This window comes from Pezoporus flaviventris, unplaced genomic scaffold (assembly GCF_033815535.1).
Source record: "Pezoporus flaviventris isolate CSIRO_AGI_PZ_B2104156 unplaced genomic scaffold, CSIRO_AGI_Pfla_v1 ptg000029l, whole genome shotgun sequence".
NCBI lineage: Eukaryota > Metazoa > Chordata > Aves > Psittaciformes > Psittacidae > Pezoporus > Pezoporus flaviventris.
In genome coordinates, this window is record NW_026892577.1 from 13,954,786 (window position 1) to 13,979,468 (window position 24,683).

The window sequence follows — 24,683 nt, forward strand, 5'->3', positions numbered from 1 at the left end:
TGATAAAAACTGGCCTCCAACCACTTTGAAAATACTTACAAAGACTAATAGCTGACTAATTACATCTACATGACCAAAAAATTTAAGGCTATTAACTCTTGTTTAATAAATTAGAAATATGAATATATTAAAGTGTATGACTTTAAACTAGTAACAGGATCTTCCAAAATGCACCTTTACAAAAATCTGGCAATAACTGAAGTTTGGGATAAAATAAAAAGCAACCAAATTCTGTGATGCAACATCAATAAACTATATTCTCATTTGTTTACATCCTTTCTAAGTTTGGGTTTCATATATCTTTTGCATTAAGCTGAAAAAATTATTTCTCTTATTTCATGAGTATAAGCCTACCATAAGGAAAACAAAGTTTTCAGACCAGAAGCCTTCTTTTAACAAAGACAATCTATCCAAATGGTCCATACAAGTGACTGCAAAAAAGGTATGCTGGCAGAAAAAGGTGTCTGGTTCTTAATTATGACTGGATTTCCAGACTTTCGTCTTGACAACTCCTGAAGAAGACGAGCCCACATCCATCTCTAGCTTCAGAGAAACAAGTCTTGAAAATACTCATCAAACTCCTCTTCCCTTTTAAAAAAAAAAAAAAGAAAAAAAAAGAACATGAAAAAGTTCTCCTTTGAATCTATACCTACAAGATAATATTTGTTTGAAAAAGATTTAGCAGACTTCCGATTAGCATTTGCTGCTGGTATAGATCAGTTTGACTTATCCACTACATTCCAATACCCTTTACATTTCCCTATCTGTGGAACAGCAGTGAGTTAACCGTTGGGATTAACTTCCAAGATAATAAACAGTATAGTAAGGGGTAAGACAGCAGTCGTATGGTAGTGGCTTGAGAAAGGTTCTCACCCAGAGATGTCTCCCCTTTAAAAACACATTCTTAGGTTCACTACAAGAGAGATTTGACATAATTTAAAATGTCAGTATATTCATTTACACAGAAAAGATCTCTGGTTCTGCATTTCTGAATGGACACTGTATGTTCTACTAGCTACAAGTTTACTAGATCAAACTCACCGTGATTTTTCATCTGTGTCTTTCAGAGGACCTTTCCAAAAGTCAGCATCTGAAGGAGCATCTTGTACGTCACTCTTATCTGAATCTGTTAAAAATTTAAAGTGGTTACGAAATAAATTTTTAAAGAATTTATCATTTTATTTCCATTTAGATTATATACTGCTAGGCACAAAGTTTAATCGTAATCATGAGAATAAAAAGCATTTTCAAATGTTATTCAATACAGATCAAAAAGACTCTTAGCTATTATGAGTTAATATTATGGCCAAACATAACAACAATCATGTCAAATCACTGATCTTTGACACACACAGCAGCATTGCACTTTGTTCCTAAAATTCCTTATAATCACACAGAATTAAATTTCAGTTTCAATTCATGATATTAAATGAATCAATTACTTCTGCTCGAATGACAACTTTTATCAATTTTGATTTGTAAGCGAAATTGTCAAAAAACATGGATTACTGCATAACTGTTTAGTGTAAGTATACAGAAGGAATGACAACAAAAAAAAACCCAAATCCTGTCATCAGAAAGATGCCCTGGACTAAAAAAAAAAAAACATAAAATCTTCCAATAGCAATTTCCTGATAAGACAGACTTTGGACATGGTCTAAGTGTAAGAAAACTGTTTCAGCTGTTCCTGTACCTAACTGGGAAAAGCTAGGTGCTGAGGACATTCCTAAAAATGTATAGCACAGCAAAACAATCAATAGAAACAATCCCTTCTTCATAGTCGGCAGCATGAACTGTCATGACCAGGAGGTGGAGCTTGTTTCATCACAAAAGAAACAGGATGGGAACTACTGAGATACAGAAGCAACCTAAGAAATCACTGAGACTGAGTGCATCCACAAGTCGATCTCTGAGGTACTATAGGTGGTAGCTGGAAAAGCATGAGTTAAAGTCTAGGGTTTATTTTAGTAGAGTACATACTAGTATTGTTCCCTTGAGGGGAATGTAGCAGTTGTATCAGAAAAGTACTTTCTTTACACAGCACACATTATACAGCACATATTTGCATACCTGGAACCATGCAATTATTAACAATGTAGCTATTTCGTGCCCCCTACTCATTTCAGATTTCTGTTCTATTATCTGCCCACATTTTTATCCCTTAAACTTAGAAGATTTCCTTCTTAAAATTCTTTACAGTTTTTCTCCAAGAATTTGTAAGCAATTATTTTGACCTTTCGTATCTCTTCTTGTTTTCACAGTGTTCATATCTTACGAAAAATTATCTTACAATTAAAACTAAGACCAATGACAAATGACTATGAGATAATACAACTTACTACAAAACATAAAACGCAGAAGATACTCAAATACTTTACCTTTATCAGAATTATCTGAATCTTCTGAAGAAACCTCATCTGGAAAGAAACACCAGTTAAAAAATAGTAAGTATATCTTAATTTATCTTTTAACTTAAATTGTTTACAAGGATATTTCTATCACACTATATTACACATAAACGTGTGCAAGCATGTACACAACATGTATTCAAAGCAAGCAAAAAGTAGAAAGATTTTTTTCTGCATGTCTTCACAGTTAATCAGTTTGAGCCCAAACATTTTATCCTGAGATCTGTGGTGTAAAAAGGTTATCTATCTAAGATTTCCAAAAGGCTTTCAACCCCAAAGCCTCAAGGAATTAAATACTTCACAACCCCTTCTGGTATGTAACGTCCAATACCTGGACAATTTTTCCTTGCAATGCATGTTTTTCTAAAGGATATCCCTCTCTGTAAATGTCAGAAATTTATCTTTTCTTTTTCTTCTCCAAATTCCTCTTTTTTTGTGCACCCAGGAAATTTTACCTAAGAAATTCATTTTTTTGACTATCTGTGTTATAATCAAGAAAGTTACATATCTATATTCATGTAGCTATAGCAAAACTAAGATTCAACTAACATATTTGAATATTTTTAAAAATTAAACATTTAAAATTTAAATTTACCTTCACGGGTCTTTTTTTTGGACTTCTTTTTTGCCGAAGATTTTTTCTTCTTACTTTTTGGCTCTTTAGATTTTGGTCCAGCTGTGCCTCTTTTCTTGCATGCTTTGACTTCTTTCCTCCTTTAAAAAAATGAATGCACACCTTTGAAATATGTAGTCTCAAACAACAGTAAATCTTGACTATTTAATTCAGTCAAATATTTGTCATTTTTTCCTATACCCTGTAACTAAACTGAAAAAAATAAATTAGTTAAAATGAGAAGTGCAATAGAAACAATGAAGCTCTATAGCTGAAGGCATAGGACAGGAATTCTGAAGCTGCTAAAATGACACTGATGTAGGCAGCAAAACCAGTTCTTATTGGCATTCAAATACTAAAACCAGAAAATTATTTTATAATATGCCAAATACTCAGTTATACTGAAACCTTATAGAAAACTATTTTTTCATATATGTAATGAAAAAAACATAGTTAATACAGGTCTTAAAATTTGTTTTCATATTTGATAGCAACGAAATCTGAGGCAGAAGAATCTCAAGTCTAAGAACCTGCTACAAACCAACAACTCATGTATTTTATTGTCAGCCTTACTTATATAGGCTTATCCCATAAACATAGCCTAACTTTTTCTTGCTTCTTTGCATAAAGTCAGCTAAATTGTTTCAAAGTATTACTTTGCAAATGACAAAGAGAAAATGTTTGCCCATGCTTATTCTGAATTCAAGTGCGTTTACAATTTTACTTCCAAAAAAGAAGACAAAAAAGTCAAAGTAATCTCATTTAGTTAATTCTTCTTAATATGCGCCCAACATGCTCTAATGAAACTGAATATGAATTAACTTTTAAAATGGATTCATTAACAGTCTTGGATATATCCATCTAGACATACCTTTGATTTGTCACTTTAGGAAAGAAATCACTGTTTCCTACCTGTAAGGTTTCCTTTTCCTTTTATGAATTTCAGGTAACTGTATGGCTTAAGTACTGAGCCACGCAACTAAGTTAATGCCACATCAAGAGTCAAAAAAACATAAAAACTGAATATCAATAGTTGTGGAATTCACTAAGTTTATAGATAATATCAAAAAATCAAATCAAATCTTAATGTATACATTTTACAGGTTCAAAATTTACAATTTTTCTCTCCTATTAATAACTGATTCTCAAAGAACAAATACTCAAATTCAAAATGTCAAAGCACAGTCACTTGACTCACACATAAACCCACTACTTTTAAGAATAGAAAAAGCATTCCAGCTCTTAAACACAGCAAGAGAGAAAATAAAAAAGACAGTGTTTTGCATAAACTTTCAGAAAAGAAAAATAATCGATGGACTGAAACGAAGGAAACTTTTGTGGGGGTAGGGATGAGATTCTTCCACTTTGAGGGATTCTGTACTTTCATTAGCGCATTAGTATCTAACTCTCAGCAGTGGCAAGCCAGTAGCATTATAAGAGCTAAGACCTCCAGAACAGAATCTGAAATCAGCATAAATTAAGTTCTTCATCACCTAGCTGAAGCTTTCTCCCTATTAGCTCTTCATCACAACTTTAATCTATTCAACCCACATATTTTCAAAATATTTCATTACCGGTGATGAAAGTTTAATTTGTGGGAACACTCTGGACACAGTCCTGAAAAAGAGAGAATGAGAACATTACAGAGATGTATTTGATAAGCATGATTATTAAAACATTAATACATACACAAAACTAGATAGAACTACTATCTTCCAATTTCAGTAGCTTTTCCTTCAAAACAAAAGTTACAATATAATTGCAGCCAGGGCTGAGAAATATACCATGATATACGTCTTCAGTACAAACCCAGATTTTACTAAACCTGGAGGAAGATCACAGATTTAGAGCTGGCAACTCTTCATAACCAAGTTATCAGTGCTTATCACTTACAGATACCCCATTTCATGGATTTCTGTGGATAGACCAAATTGATCTACAATTATACCAAAGATTCTCAAGCCTCTTAGAGCTTTGCCAGAGACCAAGTGCTGCCACATGGAGTTTCTTGTGCACAAAAGAAAATACACCATGAGCTTGTCTTACGCAAAGTAACTCTGTGAACTGTGTAAGTTTAATTATCTGATGAACATATCAATGTGTACACAGTATTGAATAAGAAAATCCCACTCAAGAGGCAAGAATGGAAAAGGAAGTGACATAATTGAAGTTAGAATTTTTGGGAGAAAACAAAAGTACTAAAATCAGTAGAACTGAAGGTGTTCAAGAAGTTGTCTGGTCCAAATCCCTAAGGAATCCTAAGACACCTAATTGATTAAGCAAGTACAGTGATGAAACCCTCCTTACAACATAGTACTGTCCATTAAAACTAGATATGCTTGTATAAAAAAGTTTTATAATCTGTTATCTTAATTTATGGCACCACCAATTATACAGCATGAAGTGTTCAACCTGTAACAACTTTGTCATATATAATGATAACAGCCATTCTCTCCAAATCAAGACCGTCATACTACCTGTACTTAATAGAACAAAATTATCTCCTATTCAACATTTTGCATTTTGCATGAACTAATAATCATTACCACTGGGTCTCACTCAACAGCTTTTAAAGGACAAGATATTTGTCTTATTTTAAATGTACATATCCTTGAAGGGTTGACTTACTCAATTTCACAAGCGCATTCTTCTTTTCACCATGTTCAACGTAACCAAAATTCACCTCCCAGCTCTTCAGGCCTTCTTTCTCATCACAGTGCTTATTTCCACAGGAAAACTGACCTTTAAGGAAGTCAAAACCAGCAAACCATAGCTCAATAACAAACATGCATAGGTTTCAGCTTGTTATTTCCAGTCTTCCTCAGTTTTTCCTTTTTATTTTCCATTTCTTTCAAAGAGATAAAGCACAAATCTACAAGTAATATGTAGATTAAGAAAACAATAGCAGATAATGCAAAGCATTCAATCATGATTGCCTAGTACTGCGTAATAGCAAAGAAAGCACATAACTTGAACTGTGTTTTACAATGTGTAGATGGAGGCATATGTTATAAAATAGTAAGTGTCATACTGAACTTTGACAAAATGAATGTCACTAGGATACATTCCATATTCTATATGATCACTTACTTAGCAGAGTGATGGATCAGGAGGTGTGATTCAGATATGCACCTTTAATGACATCAAACTATTCAAAGTATCATTTGAGATGCCCATGTTCTTATTACCTTTCTAGTTCATTTGATATACTGGACATAAAATTTGCATTTTATGACTTTCCATGAACGCCTTACTTGTCTTTTAAGAAAAAGAAATCCAATTCTACGAGAAATTATATATCAGCTTTAAAAGCTTCCTTGGGTTTATTATGTAAAATATGACACTAATTTTAAACAATTTACACATAATATTGTTCGCACCACTGGGTTCCCAACACTGCACTAATAAAGAAACATATATCCCCTTTGCAGAAGACTGATATGTATGCAGAGCTGGCAACAAGGATGTGTATTAATAGGCTCACAAGGAGGACCACTGATGAACAATTAAGCTCAGAATATTCTGCTTAAGCTGCTAACTAATGGGTTCACAGTGTCCTCAAATACTTCAGTTCTGCAATGTAAAACCACTTCCAATGCTAACACTTGAACGCAAAAAACATACTGGTATATGGCTACATGGTGCACTGTCCAAGTATTTTCCATTTTACCCTGCCTATTTTCCATGGAGGAAATTACTGAGAAAGAATAAACGGAAACAGGTTTGGAAGAATGTTTGTTTAAATAAGGTATATTATATGTGCACTTATGCATGTATAAAATAGGCTAAGAGAGATACTACTATGCTAAAAGTGAAATGTTAGTTCACTGAAATAGTGAGAAAAATGGAAAGAAGATGAATTTACAGGTATTAAACCCTATTTCACCAAATAATATGGCTGGTTTGAGTATTTCACTATGTAATTGACAAATACAAGTAAGTAGAAAATAGCACATATATCCACATGTTCAGCTTTACTCTTTCTGCATATTATGAAAAAGTCCTATTCCACTCTACCCAATGTTTCCTATTTTCCTACAGAAAATAATTTAGGCCTTTTGCCTAAAATATCATTTACTATTAAATGTTATGCCATACCTTACTATTCATGCTTTGAAAGTAGAGAAAAAGTACTTGGGAAGGCATGCCAAATATGTTTTTTAAATAGCTTAAAAGCTTTTAATTTAATTAATCATGTGCCTACTATTCACTGATTTATAAAACTTGAAGTAGGGCTTCTACCTTAAGATTTTAACTAAGAAAATACCCATTCTGAGGAACCATTTATTGAAACTGCCAATGCATTACATCATTAACCACCATTAAGATTACATTTTAAATTTAAGGAGATACAACAGCAATCTCCAATATGACCTCCTATGCAAGGAGAGGAGAGGAGAAATATTCTGGCATTTACAATTAGTAATATGAGTAATACTGCTCCTTTCACTCGTCCTAACCCTTCTTCTTCTCCATGACCTTATGAAGACAGACATCGAAAACAAAGCATCAAATGTGAGTAAACCACTCCTATGTTCCCTTCTTAACATACCTCAAAACACAGTGCAGTCCACCATCACAACTATTATTGTCATAGCTACAATAAGCATATGCTCTCCCTTTAAAAATATGAATTATTAGACAGGTAGGTATTAATGCTTTATTAGCTTTAATTAAAGCAATTTACATTACTGATTTATACTTAAAACAGCAAAAGAAAGGCATTAAAGAGTCACCTATTTTAAATGAACATCTGAAACTGCACTTGAAAAGAGCATCTGACACACGAGATAAGGTTGAATTCTTGCGCCACTTAGTGGTGAAAAATAGTTTCTCAATTCTCGCTACTGTACGCTTTTCATCAGGATTCCATTAAAAAGCTCAAAACACGTAATTCTGCACCTTCTCCCACATTCTTAAATATAGGGTATTAGATATTAAAAGTAAAATGCGGCTTTAAATTCTTTTTCACCACAAAGACATAATTGTTCCTAAATTATTCATTTCTCATTTAATTTTAATTTTCTTTTTAAAGCAATCAATAAATCATGCAACTGTATCAAATGTAATTATCTGTTAATATATTCTGCAGTGCTGAATGCAACATATGACTACAACTACCTTTAGAAGCTTTAATCTTTATAGGTTAAAAAATCCAGCCGTTAATGTTCATACTTCTTTCTGTGAAGTGATACATTTAAAAAAGTATATTTGTAAGTTCTTGCAATATATTATAATAAATAGAGCTGTTTACAGAACTGTTCTGATCAACAGTATCACTGTATGCAATTTTCTTGTGCATGCATACATGACTTCTGAAAACTGTACACATGTATGAAGATCTACCCACACGAACAGCAATAGAATCACATAATTTTCTTCCTTGCTTGGCCAATTCAAAAATTCCATGTGCCCAGGCCATCAAATGGGGATCACTGTGCAAAGTCCCAATAACACATAAGAACTCACACATATAAGCAGGCAGAATACGCTACTGATTTAGAAATAGGATTGGGAGACATGACAAGCATCCCCACTGAAGCTTTCAAAAAACAATTTATCCTAAACCAGACATTACACACAGAACTTTAATTAAAAAGTAAATATTTGCAAAACAGCATTGCAGAAATAGTTAAGAAAATTATTTCCTGAGGAAAAGTATTGAGAGACTTCAATTAAAGCCATCAAAGACTAATGAGGTAACAGAACTACTGGAGAAAGGTAGCTAAAAAAAATAGCAGCTAAAAAAAAATATCCATGAAAAGCTACATTATCAAACTAATTATGTTGGCGTTCATTACAAATCTGACCCTGTGAAAATAAACCACGTTTTCTTAATTTTAATCAGTGTGCACTCTTGAGCTATGTGACATACACCAGCAAAGTTAGAAGTTAGGTCAATTAATTATCCATTGTTATTCAATAAACTTACCAGTATTGACAAATACTGTCAACAAAATTATACCAAAAAGCAGCAAGAAAAGCATTAAGGAAGAAAATAATATAAAACTAAAGCATTACCTTTTCCTGAAATTACTTCTTTCTCGTGTCGCCATCTAAATCCAAACTGTTAAGATAAGAACCAGAATTGTGAACAGTCGATGCATTCAGTGTAAAGACTAATTTCTGTTGACTGATGCCCTGCATGTAGTTCATCTATTTAATTCCAGTTGGTGGAATTTCATTTCTTTCTCTGTTAATTAAAAATATCTCTCTCCCTCTGCTTGACAGAATTATTCCAATTTACACATGCAATTCAAACAGCAACTTGCTAAAAGTCTTCACAACATGCAGAAGAACAAATAGGATAGACTGGCTTTACTAGCTACTTCCTTGCAATTTTGTCCATACTGAAAACATCACTGGAATACTGAAAAGTTGTATTAGTACATTATCAATAGATCACTTCTTACACTCTAAGGCAAAAAAACTCAAACCAAACCAACTGACAACTAAGTTGTATTTCTCTTTACATTGCCTAGAAACTTTACCTGTAGATAACCCATCTACTATTTTTGTTTTCCAACAGAATCTGCTTCAAACTCTCAAAATGGCAAGTACCTCAGTGAAAAGATTGAAGACGGAAGGGAGTGCAAACAGCATGGAAAAAACAATTATATTTTCAATAACAACTAGAAAGAGGCGTACAACTTCTCTAAAAAAGGTTATCTTGTACTTTCATTTAAAATTCATGAACACAAGATGACAAGTAGATAAAATTGCTGCTCTGTGAGCAAAGCACAGAAGACTCTGAACTTCACGTTAAAAGATGGGGACGGAAGAGGGAAAAGAAGGATTACAAAATCCAAGAGGTACAAAAATGGCTGCAAAGCCCATCTTTGGAACCCTTTGGATATGAACCTTCTCCTGGTGCACTGATAGACTGAACCGACACAAATGTGCACTTTGTAAATGTGTAAGTTCTGCAACATCCTGTATTGATTTTCAATCTTTTAAATTTAGTTTTTGAACACTCCACAGAAGCACAAGTACCTATTGCTGTGTGTGGTCTTGAACATTGTTGATTTTTTAATAAACAATAATAATTCTTTAACTGAAGGGCAACACCATGGACTTCTCATATGTGAAGTAGTATGTGGCTCAAAGAACATCAGTAAAAAAACATTTAAAGTTTTGGCTTTTAAGAATGTGCCATACTTTCATATACACGCTTTGAAACTTAGTAACAAAGCTAAACAAACTTAAAAGAAAGGTGTCAGCAGCCAAATATTTTGTCAGCACTGATTCTCCCCAAGTCAATATATTACACAGATGTCTAAGAAAACTAAAAATTTGTACACCAACAAAATACTTGCCACTTTAAATCAGTCCACTAATCTCTGAATTTGTGTTATAACATAAACAGTGTTTTCACACCTGCTGGTTTCACTGGTAAAAAAAAATCACCGATCAGGTTCTGCTATCATACAGCATACGACAGTCTGCTAAGACTGGATCAGATTGTGCTTCGCCTACTTTACAAACCTGCAGTGTGGTCTGAAGTACCATTATACCACTCAAGCTTGGGTCCAACAAAAAGAAGTGAGTTGTAAAAACCAAGAACTGCGTTGAATAGTTCAGTGAAAACAGAATGCAAAATACATCTGTGAGTGCAGAATTAATGATGGAACCAGTTCATCCAAAGAGTTATGGCGATTGGCTTTCCTCTTCAAAGAATATTTGCTGGTCTACAAAGTTTTCTAATCCTGAAAAACTTGTGATGCAATTGAAAAATACAGCAAGTTTACTATTAAATGTCAACAATATTTTGGCACCAATTTTGAACATGTGTGCTGCTGGCAATAAAAAGTAAAGAACAATTTGACCTTATCTTCATATTTGCTTTTTCATAGTCCATCTGTTACTTCAGCAATCACCAAGTTATCCATGCACACTTTTCTACTCGAGAAGACTTTTACACAAATTTCCCCTCATAGTCTAAAGTTGACTCAATACAATGTAAATGAGATTATATCCTTACAGAATATTTCTGTAATGATATCAAGAAAACTAAGCAAAATAAAAGAGGTAGGCAGAACAACCTGTAAGTATATCTAGGACAAAAGTTGAACTCATCTGCATCCATTTTTGCCAATCATTCTTCCACCAACTAATGGAAAATGACAGAAAGTGGCCAAGGCTAAGAAGAAACAATAAAATAAAAATTAAATACAACTGAATTCCTCTAACTAAGCTAAAATCTCAGGAACAGGCTAAAGTGTATAAGAATTAGAGTATGATGTTGAATAGTTGGCCTGCAATATTAAGGAATGCAAAAGCATCATCAGTAGACAGCATGGGGCTTTGAGCAACCTGGTCTAGTGGGAGGTGTCCCTGCTCATGGCAAGGGGATTGGAACTGGATGATCTTTAAGATCACTTACAACCCAAATCATTCTATGATTCTGACTCATCTTCTTTATTAAATAAGTTCATCAAGATCCTAAATGAGCTATTTCTACAAGGCAGACCAAAACAGATGCTTTGCAAGAGTATCAAACGGCTAACTTAATAAGAAACGATAGTTTTAAAAATGTGAAAGACCATTTAATACCCATAGGTATAAAATTCCCAAATTAAATATGGACAGCTTGCATAATATGCATTGGCTGCAGCAACAAGTAATGTCCAGTGACCTCTTTCACAAAAAAAGAAATGTATGAATTCAGACAACACTGTGGAAAAATACTGTATTTTACATATTTTTCTTTTTGCAGAAAAGCCTCCATGCTGAAAAAGTGACAAAGCAAAAGTATTGACATTACCAAGTGGAAGACAAGTTTCCCTAGAAATCTGAAAATTATTTGGAAATCAAAACAAAGTATAAAATGTATTCTGTTTAATGACCAGGTGTCAAACAGATTTCATTTCTTAGCAAATAGGAGACATTTCCAATCTGTTAAGCTACAAAACAAAGCACAGAGACAACAAATAAGAACGTTTCTAGGAAAATAAGACAACAAAGATAACATTTCTAGTCCAATGTGTATCAAAGTAAAACCTACATGCACAGCACTCTTCCTTACTGCACTGCAAAACTGACAATGGAACACAACTATCTGACAATGAGACGGTCATTTATCAGCCTCAAAGCTTGCAGACAAGATACACTGAAGGTTCAAAGACAACCTTGACCTAAAAATTCTGATTTAGGGAAAATACAAGAAATAACAGACCCATCACAAGTAAGAGCTGTCAGAGCACACTCTTCCAGTGTCTCTAAGTAACCTCACACCACAGGGTCACCGTGGCATTTCTCATTAAAAATGTTTATACGTCCTAACTACACAAAGAGAAGTGGGATCGTAGATCACAGGTCCCATTTGTCTGCAGCTAGCAAGGTGAGCGCCCGTGGGCAAATGAGTGTGTGAACACCAGCAAAGACTGAGGCAGACTAGCCCTCAGTTAGGTGAAGTAGTCTGGGAGCAAGAAGGATGAATGGGTCACCACCAGCTAGCTCTGAGTATGAGAGCACCTGTGTATCTCTAATGACAAGAGCACAGGGGTATCTCCTATGGGACGAGGGGAGTCCCAGCCATCTCTGTGAGTGCGTATGTGTATATGCATGCACGTATGGGAATGAAACAGTCTGAACTAGCAATTGAAGAGCAGCCGTGGCATTGGGGTTTCATATGTCTTGGGTCTTCTGTTTTCTTTTGAGTTTTTGGTCTTCGACAAGGTACTCTGCTTATTTTTCAAGAGAACCCCTTGCATAGAACTGGTCCTTATCATTATCTAGAACTTAGGAAAACAAGTAGATTTTTCTCAGAATAAAAGTTCTACATGAGATCTGAGCTACAACCTCTATACAGAGGTCTTTAAAAAAAACAGCTGCCTAGAAGATTTTGGCCAGTAGCAAAACAATTACCGTTGTGAAAAGACAGATGAGTATGTACATGCAAGTCTCAGTCTATGCTATATATATATTAAAAACATCACAGTAAAGTGGCCTCCAACTTTACTTTGACACCACTTAGCAGGATATAGAATCAGAGAACAGTCCAGGAAAGGGACCTCGACAGATGATGTGGTCTAATCTTTTATGGGAAAGGGAGCCTAGATGAGGTTACCTATCACCCTGTCCAACAACATCTTGAAAACCTCCAGTGACAGAGACTCTGCTTCACCACTGGGGAGGTTGTTTCAGTGAATTAATATTCTCACTTTAAAAAATGTCTTCCTTGTATTAAGAGGAAGCATCATCATATACAGCATCAACAACTAGCATACAAAAGGCTGGACAGCTGAGAAGCTTGTTACCCACCCTGCACCTCTCAAAGCACCAGAACTGCAGAACAGAAGGCACAGGGGGCTAAAGATACCCAACTTCCAGTTTCTGGCAATGCAGAGAAAGAATCAAGGCAGAAAAAGTCTGAAAGCACAGACTGCATTCCATTGGTGTGAATGGGATCAGCAGCCTATTTCTGACTTCCAAGAAAAAAAAACCTGCTTTGATATCCTTCTGTACCAAACATGGGCATGGATAGATGAGTAATGAGAGAAAAAAAATGAGATTTTTCTCATTTTTCTAAGAATTTCTAAGAAAGGACATGCTCAGAACATATTTGAGAATAGAAAACATAGCCTAATGTAAGAAAACTAATTACATGATATAGCAGAGCTATACTGACATGGCAACTCCAAAACCATAGGTAATGACTTACGAGCATACATAGGAATTCAGAGTGACCTCAGAGTTAGGACAGCCACATTTTAAGTCTGTCAGGGAAACACTGTTTGCACAACACTCACACACACACACAAAAGAAAAAATGGAAACTGGGGCAGAACTGTTTCCCACAAAAGACAGCAAACATATGGAAACTTGGCACGGTAGTTGAAGAAACAAAATCTGTAAGCATGCTGAGGGAAAATCAGCTGGGGAGGTGGGTCAAAGATTGAGGGATATGAAACAGCTATAGGAAAATAAAATCAAATTTACTCAAAAAAAAAAAGGAGGGAAAACTTCTTCAGAATTTTACATTTTATTAATTTTCATTTAAGTTTTGCATTTTTCTGTTACAATGGTCTTTAGAAGGCTGTCATCTTTTCTACCTAGTACTAGAGTTTAGGTCCAGTCCTTGCAAACATTTACCAGTGAACATAATTTTCAGTACTATAAATAGTCTCAAAGAACTTACATAGCCACTGTTTGCAGGGCTGGGTTGTTACTATGTGCTAACAACACTAAGACATCTGAGTTGAGCAATACTCTTCGCAAAATCACAATAGAAATTTCATGTATTCTTTTTGACCAAGATGTTAGTCAGTCAGAAACTTCAAAACGAAAAAGGTTGTTCCAGTTAAGAAAAACCGGTGCTGGAATTGGGTTGTTTCTCTTAAATTCTATTTACTTACAAAGAACATACAAATCCTGTTTCCATAAACAGAAAAGAATGACCAGCAAAAGAAACTGCTTTAGAACAGATATTTCCAAAACAGTTTCTGCCAGCATCCCAGTATAAAACTCTCTCTTTTTAGACTATGTCTTTTTTTTCTTTCCCTTTAATAGTAACATTCCCAGGGACTTTTTTTAGGCTTCATCCAGTGATTCTCTCAAGACAAACTTCTATCGTCTTCCCTCCTTAACCTCTCTCTGTTTTCTGCCTTTCTTACACACAATATACCTCTTCATAAAACACCATCTGACAGAAGAGCTCCTCTTCCCACAGAAGCACATTTCTGGGGCAGCAACAATGCTTGGATTCAAACTGCTGCTGCTTATTAAATAACTTGACAAGTTCTCACAATTCTCTTTCTAGAGTAGGGGTACTAACATTCTGGTTTCACAATACATACACAATCAAGGCAATTTTTTTAAAAAGGGCATACTTTAAAACCAAAATTATTTACAATACTGAAATGTACCTTATTCTCTTTGTATCTGCTGATATCTGCTATACAGTATTCTTTGAACAACTTATCATAATACTTCTTTGCAAGCCTCTTTTCCCTGTAAGGAAAAGTATTATTTTTATTAAACGAAACATGATATGATTCATTTTACATTGTAATCACATTGGCAAGATAAAGACATGTTGTTTAATCTGAAGAACACAAGGTGCAAGGCTAAAAATTCAACAGAAATACATTCACTAAGCCAAGAGATAATTTCCATAAAACTGGAAAAATACATCTAACATACATCTACAGCACAAACCAAACTGTATTTTTTCAAACTAGGCTTCTTTCAATTTTCAGAACAGTCATTTGGATCTCAGAGATCACACAAACATTTCTCAGTTCTTTCTGTCATCAATTAATTTTGCACTGACCTTTATAAGGTCTTTAATTTTTAAATGCATTAAGGATCAAAGAGTTATCACTAAGTATGCACGATAATTCTTAATTAGTAGGGGACACCACAAATTTAATACAAGTGATCTAAAAATAACATGTTCTGTAACAGCTCCAGGTACCAATTCATGTCTGCTTCATCTTCTTCGTTCCACAGGAATCTATGGTTTTCTCTAATAACATCAAGATCCGTCTTGTCATTTGCTCTATAGAAGGACACATTTTTTTAGTACAATGTAATATTAAAATGAAAAGTCAGTCAAATAACAATTTGGTAAACACCACTATTTCACAGTTGTGATCTCTACCTCACTGCAAAAAGGAATATATTGCTATGGAATAAAACTATGAAAACATATATTCCCTGGCATATATTTTCCCCAGTGAAAAATTCACAGTGGAATATGGCCACTGAAATGGGATGACTTGATCCTGTCTGAAAATACTTTTTACACTTTTTATTGGAGACAGTAATGTTAGAAGGCAGCTACAGACAGCCCTAAAGAAGGTTATCATTATTCTGGACAATGGATAGCAATTCTGCTCATTTCAAAAGTATTTCAGATTGTTATTTTGAAGTTACTGACAGACATTTCTCAATGTACCCTCAATACAAAATTAGTGCTAACCTGTCATCTTTCCTTTTACATAATAAAAGAATAATTCAGTTCATGATAAATTCTTATATAAAAATATGGGAAAAAAACAACAACCCTAAACCCCAAAACAAAAATTAAACCAGGCAATTCCGTGTTTTGGTTATTTACAATGAATGTAGTTACTATTTATGACCAAAAGAATTAGTAATTTGATGCACAGCCACAACCCCCCTCTCCCCACAAAGCTACAATATATGTTTAATGGCTTCACATAACAGGGGAGCTTTGGGGGCATGAGGGGAAAGATTGCCAATGGTTCTTACCCAGAACGTCGGAAATCTTCTATTTTGCCACCATAGTACAAAATGTAATCTTTCACAAGCTTCTTATGTCTTTCATACTGAATAAAGCAATTAAGGATGGCTGCAGAACTTATCTTCTTTTAACATAGTTTAAAAATAATAAAAAAATAAAAATACAAACTTTTTTATACACTTAACAGAAAGAAGGGTTGGGTTTTGTTTTTTTATTTTCTCCAAATACAGGAATTCAAGGCAACTTCATCTTTCAAACTCATTCAGCTGCCAGACCTTTATAAATTTCTCTTCTATCAAAGATGCTCTGTATGCATATAGATAGAAACTGAGTCCATTTTTTCAGCTGTGAGTTAAACAATAGCTTCTTAGAACTGCAGCTTAAGTTTGAACCAGATTTGTGTTTTCATATTATGTAAATAGTCTGGCTTCTAAAATTGAATAATTTATTACATTTTATCATCCACATTCAAATAAAAATTATCTATCTTCTTTGGTTGGGAGACGAAAGGAATAGAAAAGTATGTAATGCTTACTGTAGAACACTTTGGCCTCAGAGACATGATTTGAAACACATTTTGTACCATAATTTGACCAAAAATATGCAATTACTTACTCAGAAAATAAGTGTCTTCATTAATAAAAACATTATATATGGCTAAAATATTTTCAATTAACTTATATGGTGTTTCTGAAGCAGCAAATTGAGAAACACAGTATCTTCTGGTACATATTCCAGCAAATACTGCATCAGTTTGAATGATTTTTATCAACCTGCTATTCAGACATGTATTAGAATTTTATTGAGAAAACATTTAACTTCCAAAGCCTTCAAAAAGTTAATTTAACCTCAGTATGTATCTTTCTTTTCTCTTTCCACCACAAACAGAAGGACAGAGAAGCAAACCCAGAATATTTAACTGGCACAAATAAGCATATTTAACAAAACATACTATTTTGTGCTGCTATTTGAGTTACTAGGTGTTAAAACTGCATAACAGTAAAGGTTTTACATATGAACTACTCAAAAACATTAGCAGAAAGTCATAAAAGTCTCTACATAATGAGTTTTATAGTCATTCCAGCATACAGACTTTTCTATGGATAATGACAGTCCACAAAGTCAGTGGGACTGATTTAAGATATGTCCCCTTCACAGACATATAATGGTTTATGCAGTGCCTGGCCAAATCCCAAGCAGGTTAGGAGAAGTTACTGTTTGTTTACTGCAGTTTTCAGATTTAAGTAAGTCTTTCCACATATAATTAGTCTTTACTTTCCTATTTATTAACTGTTACAGCTGAAGAACAGCTATTTAAACAAACAGGGAACTGATGGTATTTCAGATACACTGAAGTCAAAATATGTAATGCCTGGCCCAGGTGAAAACTGAATGAAAGAAGAAAGGTTGTAACCTAAATAAGGTAGTAGTTATAAAAACAGTTTAAAATTACACATGAAACATGATTAAGATAGTAAAAAAAACCCTTCACGTGATATTAAGCAGGCTTAGAGTAGCTGTAGAAGATATTACCGGAGATCAGGCTGTTTTGAACAGACTTTTGAACTAACTAATGCTTTCTTAAATTTCCAGTAGAAATGTATTTGTCCATAGGTCATAGCAACCTTACACAGAATTACGCTCTGTATAAACTCAACCAAAACAGCAAAGTGTCTTTGTGCCAGTCTAAATAAAATTCACTGTGTAACTTAAACCCAAACAGGACAAATGATTTTATAGGACAAATCTGACAATGCTTCTACTGACTAGAGTACTCTCAGTCATCTCAGCAACAAAAAGAAACTAATTTTAAGAACTCAGTATCTGGTACTACACTGTCAACTGCTGTGATAACTGAGCAACCCCAGTATTTCAGCATAAGGGATAACCTATGTTCCATCTTCAAACTTGAATTAAAATGAAACAGAAGGATACGGCATCCATTGCTATCAGGTGGCATCTTCGTTTTCTTGCCTCTTCCCTGTTAATAACAAATACATTTGAGTGACAGATGTCTTTACATTAAGTGAAAAACGTCTCACAAAAGCAACAGACAGAACATACCTATCCCATTCTTCAGCTGCGAATTGTCTGTGAACCACGCTGCCTTGCTTTGGTTTTTGGAATGGCTTTACCAGAAGGCCATCTTCCTTTACACTAAAGGCAGGGAGGAGAAAGGCAGAAAAGTTAGTCAAGAGCTTTACATAAGCAATAAAATTTGCATATGCCAAACTCTGCACTAGCTTGAGTGACAAAACCTGCTATATTGCTAGTTTCTACAGGGATAAAACCAAACTTCATAACCAACATCAGGTTAGACTTTACTTCATTTGTAGAACAAAATAATAAAGGCATTTGCTTACAGTTAGCATTTAAAAATAACCTGCTTAAAACAGCAGTCTGTAATATTTATTTTTAGCATTATCACTATAGAACTACAATGAAAAAAACATGAATATTCCTCAGCTTCCCTCCATGTGCAAAGCTCCATAAATCTCAGCTCAACAGCCAAGTAGGAAGTAGGAAAGACAGTATGTTCACTGAATAAGAGTGACTGCTAGTAACCTTACCCCATCCTTTCATGCCAATGCCTCAACACCCCATTAAACAACTCTGCCTCCCTCAGTGTAATCAAAAGAATCACTCATTTAAAACTTTAGTCCTGGATTGTGAAGCATACTTGTCAGTGGGCAGCTAAAAATATGTTCAGAATTCAACAAGTAATAAAAATTTAACTATAAAGTGATGCACTTAGCTAGTAAAAGATATATTTAGTTAGTTCCACTCCTCATAGAGGTGAAGAAAAGATTTTTCCATAATTATCAGCTGGCAGAAATAATGGAAGTCAGAAACCTGTAGAAAGCAAGCCAAGGAATTCATACTTAAGCTATAGAATACCGGACTCTAGAAACTAAGGATTTTTATTATTTGCTCCAAAGGATCTGTAGGCACAAAATTCCCACAAGGAGTCTCCATAAAACAGGAATATGGAGAAAACTTAAGACTACTATTTTCCACCAAGTGAAAATAAATATCTTCATAGAGCAAGAAAAGGATATATACATATACAGTGAACCAACATTAGAGCCGAACTGGGAATTAGCAGTAGTGTGCCAGAACAAGGGTAATGATGATATTTTTGAAAGGCTCCTGTTAATATTCCACCTAGAATAGAAAGTGGAATGGTATAATGTGTAATGGCCTTTTAAAGAAACTGAACAAAACCAGTCACTGTTTTAATGGAGAACAGCTATATTTATAAAATAAATGGAACAGCACAATGCCTGCTATTATTCCAACGATTAAAACATAATTTTTTTCCCCAAGATGCACTCATACACTACAAAGCCCATTCTTTCAATTTTACTACAAGGGAAAATATGCAAGAGTCCTTGCTTCCAGAAAGCCTTTTCAAATAAAGTCCAGTAGCAGAGCATGGGAGAGACAGAAAAAGGTATGAAAAATATATGCACAGTATAGGCTAAATGCTCAGTACAGTGCAGAAAGTGTCAAAGGACTGTGGTACCACATATGTAGATGAAAATATTAACAACAACGAGATCAGACTCCAAAAGTCAAAGTCACTAATTGTGTGAACCACTGAAAGAACTGGCAAAGGTGATCTCAAATAAGAGATGTGTAGTTACATTTCAAGGATTGAGCACAACACAGTTCACCAATTCCAGGTCTCTTCACAAATTAAATGATAAATAGCATAAATCCTTCACTTCCTACAAGCAGGCATTTTATATCTACAAAGCCTGCTGCCATTTGGCCTTTTTTCCTTTGCTCTCTTAGCCGTTCCATGCATCCTGACGGATCACAGTGAAGCGAACAGTGCAGCCAAACCTCAGCAGTTGATACTAATGCTTGGAAAAATGAAATGCTCTGCTCCAAGACTGAGGGGCATGTAGGCACAAGATGGACATGGCAGAATGGACCTTGTTCAGCTGCCCCGGGAGAGAATGTTCTTTGGCAAGCTTGACATGAGGAGATGCAGGAATCAGAGACTGATTTTTCAAAAACCACATCAAACTATTTCAACACCACCCTTTACTTATGACAGCATGATCTTGTATATACAGTAATAGGCCATTTGCACACAACACACAATGTAAAGTGTTAATTCTGTACTACATTACCTTTTAGTCTTTTGCACAGACTTCTCTCCGTTCTCCTCATCACTAAAATCAGAATCATAGCATCCATGGCCACGTCCCTGAAAAAAGACAAGAGTCAACACACCTGCTAATGTAATATTGACACTGCATAAATAGAAATCAGTCCATCATGCATAAATGAGAGAAAGATAGAGAGCAAGCAAGCAAGTGCAAATTCTCACGTGTCTACACGAAACCAAATCCAATAGACAATGCAGAGTATATTCCAAATAACAGAGGGCAAAGCCAGACATCAGTCTATCACAAGATCGCTTTATAAATAATTTATATGTAGATGCCCCCGTATTTAATCTTCACACAGATGCCAAAAATGTGATAAACATCTTCAGTCTTTACTTTCAAACAATCCCTCTTATGTATGAAAAAGCTAAGTATTTTCCCCAGGAGCCACTCATTCAGTGGGCTTGAGGACATCAACTGATGTGCCCATATTATTACCACAGATAAGAACAAAAGTTTATTGGGCTGTGGCACAGAATTTTATATTAGATCTTACATTGCCAGATGGAAAGCTGGTTGAAATGATATCTAAATATAAAACAACAATATGCCTGAAAAATGTATCATCTAATCATCAAAATATTTCTACCGTGAAATGAAATCTTTCTCCCACATACGTGGGACTATGATGTTAAATTAATGAATATAAGAAACCCAAAATACCTTATACCTTAATGCCATCAAACGACTAAGCACTAACTGATGCTGAGATCTAAAACCTCCACCTTTCAGAGCATAGTTACATGTTTACTTCTTTCAGCAGAAGTAATGTCTTAAGCAGATCCCATCTTCTCTCCCTCACTCCTACTTTAGTACTTTCGATCCATTTGCTCAGTTACAATTGTGAAACTACACATAAACCAGATAAATCAACTCACCCAAGTTATAAAGGTTCCTACCTAAAAAAAACATTATTTTAACCCAGATAAGCTTCCTGGCAGCTCATCTAGAGCCCCATAACCAGCTTCACCAGCCAGCTGTGGGGTAGCACAGGAAGAGAACAGCCAGAGCTGGAAACTGCATAAACTGGCACTGACCCCAAAAAATGATTTACAAACTGGAACATTTACACAACTAAGCTAAAAACATGAGGGATGGTTATTACAGATCTGCATGGGGAAAGGTTCAATACATGCTTCCTAAGTATCATGGTAATTCAGACTGTGGATAAGAAAGGGAACTGGATTAGAAAACCAGTGTATTTGATTCAGCATTCCTGATTCTTAAATCACCTACAATCATATTCCTCCTCAGACAAAAACCTGAGAAAAACAAAATTTGAAAAAAAGATCCATCTCTTCTGGATGATTTGCCTTCCCTGGCTGCAAATGCCTGCTAGCAATGCCATGCTGCAGACACAGCTGTATCCTCTACTGACATCAAAAAGCTCTATCTTGTTGGTCTGTAATGTGCAGAGTATGTAAAATACTATCTTTTCACGCTGATGGTGAAGGATTGATTTTTAATATTTTAATTAATTTATATTACCAGTATTAACATGTGACTTTTTTCCTTGCTTTAATACTGTAACATTCTTTTCACTCTTGAACTTTTCTGAAGAAGACCTAGCTCACATACACACATCAATTTGAACAAAAGCAAATCAGGACTTTCCCAAGAGACACAAAAATTATCAATTGCCAAAAAAAGTCTGGCAGATGTCTGCAGTGTGTGGTGTAAGGTGGGCCTCACACACTGGCAAAAGTGCAGCAATGGTGCAAAGTCCCATGGTAATCCACAGTTCAGATGCAGGTCCCCTAGTTTAGGTGGTTCTCATAGCACGCTTGTCACTATTTTCATTAATGAAGCTTGTCTGGTCTTGAGAAAAGGCTGAACACATTACAAGTGTGCAGCAAATATATTTATACTTGGCCTCTAAATTTTAAAAATGTCATGTCAATCCAGGAATGTTTTAATTGGCAAAATAATGCTTTCCAGATGAACACTGAGAGCTTCCTTCACACTCAAAAGGGGAGAAAGTCCAAGCCAACACAATGTGCATGAAAGTCAACATGAGACAGATGAAGTATAAAAACAGGCAAGAAGGGAAAAGCTCAAATAAAAGGAGATTTTCCCACAGTGGATTCCCTTGAATGATGGGCCTCAGGAAAGATGTAAACATACTTGATAATCAGCTCCCAAATGATTCCAGGAATGACTCAAGCAAAAAAAAGCTGCTCCAACAGAGTCATATTGTAGGGCTCTCAGAAGCTGCTGACTGCCCTTTGGAAAGCTGTGACCGTGAATATAGACCCAGGCATGGCCAAGGTCCTCAGAGGCTGCTCTTCCAACTGGAAACTTCACAGAATGACACTAAGATGACCTGATTTTAAAGTAAAACATAAAAATGAACTCCACTAAAGAATCACATCCATAAATGAATCTTTACATTTTGGAAGGGAAATGTAAACAGACACCTGCTTAATGTTGTGAAATTTCAAGACTGATTTCTCCCCTTCGCCACAAAAAAAAAAGACAGGCAATAATCCCCAACAAGTAGAATGTATTTAGCTCGAGTAAAAGAGAGGCAGATACCAAAGTTTTGTGCCTAAACTAGTGGATTTTAACAGGCATGTGTAGACATGGATATGCAAAATTGTCAAGAAAACCTAGAATAACTACTTTCACTATTTGATAAACTCTTTAATTAATCTTCATTTTGATGGAATTTGTCAGAAACTCAGGATGCTTTAGTATATTAGCAAGGCAAATACCAAATATTTTATCAAAATATAAACCTAAATAAAAGCTACATAATTTAAATGGCACAGCTTTTTTTTCTGTTTCACCAACTTTGAACTTCCTTTTTCCCAAACAAGAAAACAAACTGAAACCACAAAACCAGAACATGTACCAATCACTGACATTTAAGTAATCCCAACATCCTGGATTAATTAACAGCAAAGCAATTGGAGACAGAACCAAGCCCACTAATTTAGGGCTCCTAAAAACCTGCAACTTAAACCCAGTAAATCTACAAACACTGTATGCAACTGAGAGCAGAGATGTCAACTGCTGATGTCACTACAGGACACTGCATTTACAGGTGGTATTTGCATCCAGAAAAAGCATCTCTTTTAACCTTCTCCACTGGAACAAACACACACTAGTGACATGGACATGTCGTAATTCACACTGACCCTCCTGTTCACAACACAAAGCTGAAAAGAAAGGCAGTTAAAAAAAAAAGGGGGGGGGGGGGGGGGCAAAACAATCCTACACACAAAAACCCAAGTCATGCCCCTGACAACCGTAATCTTGCTACTCCCCACACAAGTGTCACTCCTATCCTTCCCCTTATCTGCCCAGCACACAGGTCTGCACTCATGTCTGCTCACAGCCCAGATGTGGCCGAAAACAGCCCTGACAGTTCATTTTGGTTCAACAAACTACCCTGGGAGAGTCTGAAGAGAACAGGGCTTGGGGAGCTGTCCTGGCTGGATAAAGGGTGCCATGCTGAGTGTCAGCAGAGTTCACGGCAAAAACACTCTTCCTACCTCAAGACTTTGCAATTTCCACTTGGGAGAAAAGACGTGAGAGTAAGTACAATTAGCTTTAAATCTACTCTTCCTTGTAAAACTAATTACGATAAATATCTGCATATACAACCCAGTGAACCAAAAGAGAACACACAGGATACTGCCCCTTTATTAAAACTCTGAAGATAAGGAAAAAGCAGGAGTAAGGTATAGGTAACAGCAGGCCACGACGGTGAGGTTTAGAGCTTTGTGGGGCTCCAAGGAGAAAAATCACACCGAAAACCGGCCCGTGTGGGTCCGACACGACCTCGAAGCTGTTCTTACTCCCAGAAAACCAGCCAGCTCTGCTCTAGCTTGCTGCGCAGCCCGCCAGACCCGGCCCGCCGCCACCAGGGCGGCCGCGGGACACAGGCCGGTGACTCCTGCACAAGCCTTAACCTCCCGACTGCCGGCCCGCCACACTGCCCCATCCCCGCACAGGCACGGACTGGCCCCTCCGCCGGCTCCACCCCTCCGCGATGGAGGCCGCGGAGGCCGCGGCCTGTCCGCTGCCCGCCCCTCCCTTTCTCCAGGGCCCCACTCACGGCCGCGGATAGGAGCAGCTGGTTAGGGACCATGACGGCGGCGCGGGCCGCCCCGCCGGAGGGGAGAGTTGGCTGGGAACGCGGGCGAACACCGCCTCCTCCTCCGCCACCCGGCCCTACTCGGCGGCCGCGGCGCTGCTCCGCGGCCCGCTCCCGTGGGCCCCTCCCGGAAACTGGGACAGAGGCGGAGCACGGCCGCTGCGCCGGC

General features: G+C 36.1%; 1 protein-coding gene across 2 annotated transcripts; it reads right to left on the bottom strand.

The window, feature by feature from the left end:
• Positions 1-81: 81 nt before the first annotated feature.
• Positions 82-24,646, bottom strand: LOC133272233 (protein FRA10AC1). Of its 2 annotated transcripts, none has more exons than XM_061459157.1 (14): positions 24,476-24,646; positions 20,374-20,450; positions 18,296-18,388; positions 18,167-18,212; positions 16,240-16,316; positions 15,440-15,523; positions 14,889-14,973; positions 9,043-9,088; positions 5,650-5,763; positions 4,596-4,638; positions 3,004-3,122; positions 2,379-2,417; positions 1,042-1,126; positions 82-588 (listed from the first exon to the last, which is right to left on the bottom strand). In XM_061459157.1, exons 1-14 carry the CDS (start codon positions 24,506-24,508, stop codon positions 546-548), a joined length of 984 nt encoding a protein of 327 aa, XP_061315141.1. In that variant the 5' UTR covers positions 24,509-24,646; the 3' UTR covers positions 82-545. The 2 variants fall into 2 exon arrangements, with proteins under 2 accessions (XP_061315141.1, XP_061315142.1); XM_061459158.1 differs by lacking the exon at positions 24,476-24,646 and adding an exon at positions 23,918-24,029 and having other exon boundaries at positions 20,374-20,476.
• Positions 24,647-24,683: the final 37 nt, after the last annotated feature.

Coding starts and splice junctions, on each gene's coding strand:
- LOC133272233 (XM_061459158.1), bottom strand. CDS start 24,014: ATGCAGATATTTATCGTAATTAGTTTTACAAGGAAGAGTAGATTTAAA. Junction 15,524..16,239: donor GAAGATTTCCGACGTTCTGG/GTAAGAACCATT, acceptor GTCCTTCTATAG/AGCAAATGACAAGACGGATC. Junction 1,127..2,378: donor TTCAGATAATTCTGATAAAG/GTAAAGTATTTG, acceptor AATTTTTAACAG/ATTCAGATAAGAGTGACGTA.